The sequence below is a fragment of the Ranitomeya variabilis genome, chromosome 5 (assembly GCF_051348905.1).
Source record: "Ranitomeya variabilis isolate aRanVar5 chromosome 5, aRanVar5.hap1, whole genome shotgun sequence".
In the NCBI taxonomy this organism is placed as follows: Eukaryota; Metazoa; Chordata; class Amphibia; order Anura; family Dendrobatidae; genus Ranitomeya; species Ranitomeya variabilis.
This window is the reverse complement of record NC_135236.1, coordinates 679,890,754-679,900,731: the sequence shown is the minus strand read 5'-3', so window position 1 is coordinate 679,900,731 and position 9,978 is coordinate 679,890,754. Positions and strand designations below refer to the sequence as shown.

Here is a 9,978-nt window from a genome sequence, read left to right as displayed (position 1 = left end):
CACGGACATTCTCCGTCTGGGGTCCGTGTGCGTGCAGGAGACAGCGCTACAGTAAGCGCTGTCCCCCCCACATGGTGCTGAAGCCGCCATTCATATCTTCCCTGCAGCAGCGTTTGCTATAGAGAAAATATGAAGAATAGTGTTCAAAATAAAGATCCATGTGTCCGCCGCCCCCCCACCCCCTGTGCGCCCCCCCGCTGGTCAGAAAATACTTACCCGCTCCCTCGCTCCTTCCTGGTCTGGCCGCGGCGGGCTTACTGTATGCGGTCACGTGGGGCCGATCATTTACAATCATGAATAGTCGGCTCCGCCCCTATGGGAGGTGGAGCCACATATTCATGACTGTAAATGATCGGCCCCACGTGACCGCATGCAGGAGAAGCCGCGGCCAGACCAGGAAGGAGCGACAGCCGACGGGGGACCCGGGTAAGTATTTTCTGACCAGCGGGGGGGGCGCACAGGGGGTGGGGGGGCGGCGGACACATGGATCTTTATTTTAAACACTATTCTTCATATTTTCTCTACAGCAAACGTTGCTGCAGGGAAGATATGAATCGCAGCTTCAGCACCATGCAGAGTGGGTACCACACGCTCCGTGTGGTACCCACTCGCCATACGGGCGGCACACGTGTGCCGCACGTATGGCCTCCGTGAGTTCCCAGGCACACGGACACGGATAACTCCGGTACCGATTTATTCCGGTACCGGAATTATCTGGACGTGTGGGACAGCCCTTACAAGGGTCTTCTCATCACTGCTTGGGTGGGGTGAAGTAACGAGCAGTAACGAGCAGTCTATCAGGCCCCTTGTAATAAACCAGGGGGTACGCTGGTACCTATAATCTGCGCATCAGAGGCTGACAGTCTGCTACAAATACATCTAAACAAAAGAAACATTTTATTAAAACAAAAAAATTAAATAAAAACAATTTTGTAAGAAAAATCTAAATATATATAAAAATAGTAATAATTACACCAGTTTTATCTATGGCTTCATGGCGCCTCCGAATCGACTTTGCTTCCCAAAACCGAGATTTCCTTCCAGTAATGGCGCCAGCTTTGGTCTTACACCGCAGCCCTGTTTTGATGGATGTGTGTTAGCCATGTTATGTGAGCAGTATGGTGGCAGGATGGTGCAGTGCGTGGCGGTGTTTTCTACAATATTTTCTATTATGGAAAGAATAAATAAAGAAGGCACAACACAGACGTTCCCGCAGCCCCATTATGCTACAGCAGGGAGCGCTATTCTATGGACAGGGTAAAGTCCTTATCCCCCATAAGGCACTAACCGCTCCGACCCGACCACCCAGTATGTCCGATCTCTTATGTAGTGAACGGCCCTGGCGATGGGTCTACATCAGACATACCACAACGTTTATCTGGCATTTACCCCCTGGGGTAAACCATATCTAGGTTGAGCAAGGTTCCTCCGCTCCACCATGATCTCATCATGGAGTTGAGAAGGGTATTGGGGTCTCTCGGGCATCTCCCATACTTGTCCTAGATATTTCAGACTTTTTCAGACGTTCTCTTGAGTCTTTGGCGCTGTCCGGCGGTTCCACATGCCACGCTTGGAGTGAAAATGGTGGTAAAAGTTCCTGACTGCCACCCGCTCTACCTCCAGCCCAGCAAAGAGGATCCTATTGGGAAATCAATAAATAATTTCATGTAACAGTGATTTTTGATGATCCTCTGGGGCGGTCCTTTCTTAGTACACGCCCCCTGGTCCACCCCTGACTATTATCACCTGTCCAGCAGCTCCCAGTCTTCTCCTCCCCATCGGTCCCGAAATTCCTCAGTGTTCATTCCTCCGATAAGATCCAGGTCTGACTTGTAAATTCCCAACAGGCCAAATCCATTCACTTCCCAATATCCTACAGAACATCATCACCTGATTAATATCCCCCGGACCGGAGGAATAGACTGGGGGGCACAGAGACAATCTTACAATAATCAGGGCGAGGTCTCACCATCGGGCCACTGAGGAGAAGATCCGCAGTTCAGCCTCATCACCATGGGGGCGAACACCGTCTTACCCTCCACCGTGTGAGTCCGCAGCGAGTCAATGATTGACGGGGGAAAGTGCATGTGGAGGTCACACAGGAAGAGGATACTGTGAGGGTTCTGGAGGGGTCAACAAAAGGGTTAATAATATATAGGGCAAAATTTCTTCTAAAATTAACAAGATTGCATTCAGCTTTCCGGAAGCCTTGACCGTCCCCTTAATTTACACTGCAGAGCAAGGACCAAGCACTTGTCAGACTGACCTTAACCAGGTCTATTCCAGCCTGTAAACCTGCAGATCGCTCAAAGTTTCCATCAAGTTGTACAAATTGGTATCTGCAAATAGGAGAGAGGAAAAGTATTCATCAAAGTGCGTCTTCTCTTATCAGCAACCCGACCTGTCACAGAGATAAATAATAAGATCCTGTCCGCAGCCACCACTAGGGGGAGCTCCCGGTATACAGAGATAAATAATAAGATCCTGTCTGCAGCCACCACTAGGGGGAGCTCCCTGTATACAGAGATACATGGTAAGATTCTGTCTGCAGCCACCACTAGGGGGAGCTCCCTGTATACAGAGATAAATAATAAGATCCTGTCTGCAGCCACCACTAGGGGGAGCTCCCTGTATACAGAGATACATGGTAAGATTCTGTCTGCAGCCACCACTAGGGGGAGCTCCCGGTATACAGAGATAAATAATAAGATCCTGTCTGCAGCCACCACTAGGGGGAGCTCCCTGTATATAGAGATAAATAATAAGATCCTGTCCGCAGCCTCCACTAGGGGGAGCTCCCTGTATACAGAGATACATGGTAAGATTCTGTCTGCAGCCACCACTAGGGGGAGCTCCCTGTATACAGAGATACATGATAACATCCTGTCTGCAGCCACCACTAGGGGAGCTCTCTGTATACAGAGATACATGATAAGATCCTGTCTGCAGCCTCCACTAGGGGGAGCTCCCTGTATACAGAGATACATGATAAGGTCCTGTCTGCAGCCACCACTAGGGGGAGCTCCCGGTATACAGAGATAAATAATAAGATCCTGTCTGCAGCCACCACTAGGGGGAGCTCCCTGTATATAGAGATAAATAATAAGATCCTGTCCGCAGCCTCCACTAGGGGGAGCTCCCTGTATACAGAGACACATGATAAGATCCTGTCTGCAGCCACCACTAGGGGGAGCTCCCTGTATACAGAGATAAATAATAAGATCCTGTCTGCAGCCACCACTAGGGGGAGCTCCCTGTATACAGAGACACATGATAAGATCCTGTCTGCAGCCACCACTAGGGGGAGCTCCCTGTATACAGAGACACATGATAAGATCCTGTCTGCAGCCACCACTAGGGGGAGCTCCCTGTATACAGAGAGACATGGTAAGATCCTGTCTGCAGCCACCACTAGGGGGAGCTCCCTGTATACAGAGATACATGGTAAGATCCTGTCTGCAGCCACCACTAGGGGGAGCTCCCTGTATACAGAGATACATGATAAGATCCTGTCTGCAGCCACCACTAGGGGGAGCTCCCTGTATATAGAGATAAATAATAAGATCCTGTCCGCAGCCTCCACTAGGGGGAGCTCCCTGTATACAGAGATACATGGTAAGATTCTGTCTGCAGCCACCACTAGGGGGAGCTCCCTGTATACAGAGATACATGATAAGATCCTGTCTGCAGCCACCACTAGGGGGAGCTCCCTGTATACAGAGATACATGATAAGATCCTGTCTGCAGCCACCACTAGGGGGAGCTCCCTGTATACAGAGATACATGGTAAGATTCTGTCTGCAGCCACCACTAGGGGGAGCTCCCTGTATACAGAGATACATGATAAGATCCTGTCTGCAGCCACCACTAGGGGAGCTCTCTGTATACAGAGATACATGATAAGATCCTGTCTGCAGCCACCACTAGGGGGAGCTCCCTGTATACAGAGATACGTGATAAGATCCTGTCTGCAGCCACCACTAGGGGGAGCTCCCTGTATACAGAGATACATGATAACATCCTGTCTGCAGCCACCACTAGGGGAGCTCTCTGTATACAGAGATACATGATAAGATCCTGTCTGCAGCCTCCACTAGGGGGAGCTCCCTGTATACAGAGATACATGATAAGATCCTGTCTGCAGCCACCACTAGGGGGAGCTCCCTGTATACAGAGATACATGATACGATCCTGTCTGCAGCCACCACTAGGGGGAGCTCCCTGTATACAGAGATACATGATAAGATCCTGTCTGCAGTCACCACTAGGGGGAGCTCCCTGTATACAGAGATACATGATAAGATCCTGTCTGCAGTCACCACTAGGGGGAGCTCCCTGTATACAGAGATACATGATAAGATCCTGTCTGCAGCCACCACTAGGGGGAGCTCCCTGTATACAGAGATACATGATACGATTCTGTCTGCAGCCACCACTAGGGGGAGCTCCCTGTATACAGAGATACATGATAACATCCTGTCTGCAGCCACCACTAGGGGGAGCTCCCTGTATACAGAGATACATGATAAGATCCTGTCTGCTGTCACCACTAGGGGGAGCTCCCTGTATACAGAGATACGTGATAAGATCCTGTCTGCAGCCACCACTAGGGGAGCTCTCTGTATACAGAGATACATGATAAGATCCTGTCTGCAGCCACCACTAGGGGGAGCTCCCTGTATACAGAGATACATGATAAGATCCTGTCTGCAGCCACCACTAGAGGGAGCTCCCTGTATACAGAGATACATGATAAGATCCTTTCTGCAGTCACCACTAGGGGGAGCTCCCTGTATACAGAGATACATGATAAGATCCTGTCTGCAGCCACCACTAGGGGGAGCTCCCTGTATACAGAGATACATGATAAGATCCTGTCTGCAGTCACCACTAGGGGGAGCTCCCTGTATACAGAGATACATGATAAGATCCTGTCTGCAGCCACCACTAGGGGGAGCTCCCTGTATACACAGATACATGATAAGATACTGTCTGCAGCCACCACTAGGGGGAGCTCCCTGTATACAGAGATACATGATAAGATCCTGTCTGCAGCCACCACTAGGGGGAGCTCCCTGTATACAGAGATACGTGATAAGATCCTGTCTGCAGCCACCACTAGGGGGAGCTCCCTGTATACAGAGATACATGATAAGATCCTGTCTGCTGTCACCACTAGGGGGAGCTCCCTGTATACAGAGATACGTGATAAGATCCTGTCTGCAGTCACCACTAGAGGGAGCTCCCTGTATACAGAGATACATGATAACATCCTGTCTGCAGCCACCACTAGGGGAGCTCTCTGTATACAGAGATACATGATAAAATCCTGTCTGCAGTCACCACTAGGGGGAGCTCCCTGTATACAGAGATAAATAAGATTCTGTCTGCAGCCACCACTAGGGGGAGCTCCCTGTAAGTGATCCTATGCAGAAAAATTGGATCCATGAGAACTATGATACTTACCTGGGTAAGTTTGACCGTTTCAGGGCGTCTCGAACATCCAGGTCAGTGCTGTTAAAGTCCACAATGATGACACAGAATTTGGGGTCCGCTGTGGCCTTGTGTAATGACTCCATGTCCTGGATAAACTTCTGCACCCAGCGAGCTTGGTTTTTCACTACAAAGAATTGCAAGCTCTACACACGTTGCTTCATACCCACTCAATGACCATTTACCCCTAAATCCCCCGCTGCGCCTCACACTCCCGCTGCCTTACGCCACTTACCTGGCACTATAAAATAGACCATAGCCTGTGGGTTCCAGACGAGGCCGGTGGGCCAGCACAGCTCAATCACATTTTCCTTCTCCATCAGTCTCCGGTGTGGCCCCCACATCTTACTCCTCATGTCCCTTTCCTGCTCCCGCACTTCCTGGGTCAGTCCGGTCCAGCCGGGGGCGAACACATAATGAGCAAATCTCACAGGATGGTTGAATCGGTCTCTGAGCTCCAGATCTAGGAAATACCGGCTCCCACGTGAGTAGTCCAGGCGCTTCTCAATATTAACGATCCTCTGGAGCTTGTACATCCTGCCACCGAGAAGAAGACGTTCACACATTATCCTCTACTACGTCAGTGCACCGGTTCTCATGATCGTACGCTAGTTCTGATATTCTAGGTATGTAGATTTGTTCCCTTGGTCTAGATCGGTGGACTGGCTCTCAAAGTCTTGGTTCCTATGTTCTAGATTTGTACTATATAAATTAATTCAAATGGTCATTTGGTTCTCATCTTATGTTCTAGATGTTTTCATGGTCATGATTCTTATGTAAAAGATAAAGGTAAATTACTTACATGGCCTTAGTTCTCATGTTCTAGATACGTAATCTTACTGCCTTGGTCTCATGTTCTAGATATATGTATGCAGTCATGGCCGAAAGTGTTGGCATCCTTAAAATTGTTCCAAAAAATGAACTATTTATCTCAGAAACTTATTGTAATTACACATTTTGCTATTCACATGATGTTTATTTCCTTTGTGTTTATTGGAATAACACAAAAAAACGGCAAATTGAAAATAATTTCTCACAAAACCCCAAAAATGGGCTGGACAAAATTGTTCTCACCTTTCCTAAATTGCGGGTAAACAACTTAGTTTCAAGCATGTGATGCTCGTTCAAACTCACCTGTGGCAAGTAACAGGTGTGAGCAATGTGAAAATCACACTGGAAACAAGTTAAAAAGGGGAGAAATTGAGTCAATCTTTGCATTGTGTATTTGTGTGTGTCACACTAAGCATGGAGAACAGTAAGAGGAGAACGGTCTGAGGACTTGAGAAGCAAAATTGTTGAAAAATATTAACAACCTCAAGGTTACAAGTCCATCTCCAGAGATCTTGATGCTCCTAGTCCACAGTGTGCAACATAATTAAGAAGATTACAACCCATGGCCCTGTAGCTAATCTCCCTGTACGTGGATGGCAGAGAAAAATTAATGAAAGGTTGTAACACAGGATAGTCCAGATGGTGGATAAGCCTCAATCAAGTGCTAAAGAAATTCAAGCTGTCCTTCAGGCTCAGGGTGCATCAGTGTCAGCGTGACCTATCTGTTGACATTTGTATGAAATGATACGCTATGGCAGGAGACCCAGGAGGTCACCTCAGACACATAAAAATCTAGACTGCAGGATAACAAAATGTACGTGAGTAAGCCAATATCCTTCTGGGAAAGCATCATGTGGACAGAATAGACAAAGATAGAGCCTTTTGGTGAAGGACATCATTCTAGTGTTTACTGAAAATGGAATGAGGCCTACAGAGAAAATAACATAATACCTACAGTCAGATATGGAGGAGGATCACAGATGTTTTGGGGTTGTTTTGCTGCCTCTGGCACTCGGTGCCTTGACTGTGTGCAAGGCATCATGAAATTTGAGGATTACCAAAGGATTTTGGGTCGCAAAGGTAGTGCCCTATGTCAGAAAGGTGGGTTTGCTTCCTAGGTAATGGGTCTTCCAGCAGGACAATCACCCCAAATAATTATCGAGAAGTCCCCAGATATGGCTGGAAACAAAGTGCTGGAGAGGTCTGAAGTGGCAGCAATGAGTCCGGATCTAAATCCCATTGATCCCCTGTGGAGAGATCTTACAATCACTGTGGGGAGAAGACGCCTTCAAATATGAGAGACCTGGAGCAGTTTGCAAAAAAACAGTTGTTCGAAATACAAGCTGAGAGGTGTAAGAAGCTTGTGGATGGTTATAGTACATGATTGATTGCAGTTATTTGTTCCAAAGGGTGCAACTTAATATTAAGTTGAGGGTGCCAACAATTTTGTGTGGCCCATTTTGGGGGTTTTGTGAGAAATTATGTCTGATTTGCATTCTTTTCTCTCTGTTTTTTTTGTGTTGTTCTAATAAACACAAAGCAAATAAACATAATGTGCATAACAAAAAAAAGTGCAATTGCAATAATTTTCTGGGAGAAATACTTCATTTTGCAGAAGAATTTCAAGGGTGCCAACACTCTCGGCCATGACTGTAGATCACCTCTCAGTCTCATAAATATACATGGATTCTCATGGCCTTGTTCTAGATAAGTAATATTACGGGTCTGGTCTCCTGTAGAGTAGTTCTCATGGCTATGTACTTGGTTTTCATGGTCTAGATATTTAGGTGGGTTTTCATGGTCTACATATACATACTGGTTTTGGCACCCTTGGTCTGGTTTTCCAGATTGCTCTGATGGTTGATATTCTCTATGTTGTCTTAGACCCTGTTGACCTCCTCTCCTATATTATAACTCTCCATGTCCACATTTTATCTATTTGTTGCCCAAATTCCATTGTCTACTTCAGGATGAACTTTCGTGACTTGCCCCACATTCTCACCCTCTCTGCCACTGGTTGAGCTTCTTCATAAAAGTTCCAACTATGAGCAGCGCTTCACTTTCTTTCAGCTGGAGATTCCCAGACGTATTACACTGTAGATCAATGTAGTCTGACCTCAGAATCTGGAAATCGGTCTGACTCACATGGAAAGTCCGATTCCAGAACACAGGTTCCTCAAAAATAAAAGGATATTCCAGATCCTCCTCTTCCTCATCTTCTTCCTCTGGATCCTCCTCCACCAGATCATCACCAATGTTATTGTCTGGATCCTCTCTGGCATACTTATTAGAGTTGGCATGTTGTCGTATTTGTTTTTCTCCCATTGCAGCTTCTTTCTGATCGTCCATCATTTTGTGTTGACGTTGAGCTTCTCCTTGGTTGACTTCTCCATTATGGTTCCTCACACCAATTCCATTTATGTCTTTGTTTTCAGCAAGTGTCACATAGTTCTTCCTTTCTACATGTTCAAGCCTTTGATTCCCATCCCAAGAGTCAATGATTGGTGGATTTACTACTCTATGCTCCATTTTCTGTCTTTCAAGCTGAACTGGTTCCAGGTTTTCGATTTCCTCCACATTTTCTTTTAACCCCTTCTGCTGTCCTTGATCTTTTTCTTCACTATGATCTTCATTCTTCTCCTCAGTTCTCTGAAGACCTGGTATGGTCAATGCAAAGTTTTGAGACTTCTGCTCTATTTCCTTACGAAGTTGTTGCCTTTTTGGAGCATGAGTGGCATTGTCATTGAGATAAATAATAGACTGATTAAATCCGGGATTCTGTTCCATCCTAGTATTTCTTTTTAGCATCGAACTGTCATCTGCAAAATTGAGTTTCTCCCTTCTGTCCTCTTCTCCTTTTCTATGGTTCATTTGAGAATCCTGAATCTTATCATTCTCTGGTTTAATAGTTTCATCTATCTTCAGCTCGAGTCTACTCTCCTCAACCCAACTTGTTTGTTGTATGTCATATTGTATCCTCCTTCCATCAAGATCAAGACCTTGCCTGACTTTAGGCCTTTGTTTTAACTTTGCTGTCGGTGGATGCTCCTCCATGTTGATTCTAATTAGTTCTTGATCCAACACCTTCTTTTGATTCCTCTCATGTTGGGCCACCCCTTGGGGAGTGTTTCTTTGTCTATCATTATGTTGCACCTTTTTGTATTTTCTTTGAAGAACTTGGTTTTGTTTTTCCTTCTTCCTTGAGGTCCTAGACCCGTTTCTCTCTACCTCAAGAGGACCTTGGGCTTCGATCTCATCGCCTGCATTTCGGAGGTTTGTATGCTTCCTCTTTCGAGGTCTAGAATCACCAGGGACAGGGGTATTCCAGTTGTCTAGCTCCATTTTAGGGAGTTGAGTTAGGTGACCGTTGGATTCTTTTGGATCCGGAATTTTTAGATTTTCCATGTTTCTGATGTTCTCCTGGGGTCGCCCTCGTCTTCGGTGCTTAGGTCTCACGGGATTTGGTTGTAGGCTTTCATCTGCCACAAAAAAAAGTTCCCTCTGCCTTATCACATCATCTTCTCTCGGTTCTTCCTGATCTTCCCTATCAATTAAATCATCTTCGTTGTCCTCATACTGGAAATCAGAAGGGTTGTAGTCCTCAGGCCAACCTGTTATATGAACAGAAGATTACGTTTATAAGGTAGAAAAAAA

General features: G+C 46.4%; 1 protein-coding gene across 1 annotated transcript in view; it reads right to left on the bottom strand.

Moving 5' to 3' along the window:
- Window positions 1–878: 878 nt before the first annotated feature.
- Window positions 879–9,978, bottom strand: part of B4GALNT3 (beta-1,4-N-acetyl-galactosaminyltransferase 3) — a 70,315-nt gene continuing 61,215 nt past the window's right edge. Inside the window, exons 14-20 of the mRNA XM_077267018.1 lie at window positions 8,327–9,935; window positions 5,729–6,030; window positions 5,467–5,620; window positions 2,267–2,339; window positions 1,970–2,123; window positions 1,747–1,873; window positions 879–1,639 (exon numbers count right to left, since the gene is read on the bottom strand). Of these exons, the coding sequence (XP_077123133.1) occupies window positions 1,519–1,639; window positions 1,747–1,873; window positions 1,970–2,123; window positions 2,267–2,339; window positions 5,467–5,620; window positions 5,729–6,030; window positions 8,327–9,935 (2,540 nt within the window). The 3' untranslated portion in view covers window positions 879–1,518. The remainder of the gene's footprint in view (window positions 1,640–1,746; window positions 1,874–1,969; window positions 2,124–2,266; window positions 2,340–5,466; window positions 5,621–5,728; window positions 6,031–8,326; window positions 9,936–9,978) is intronic.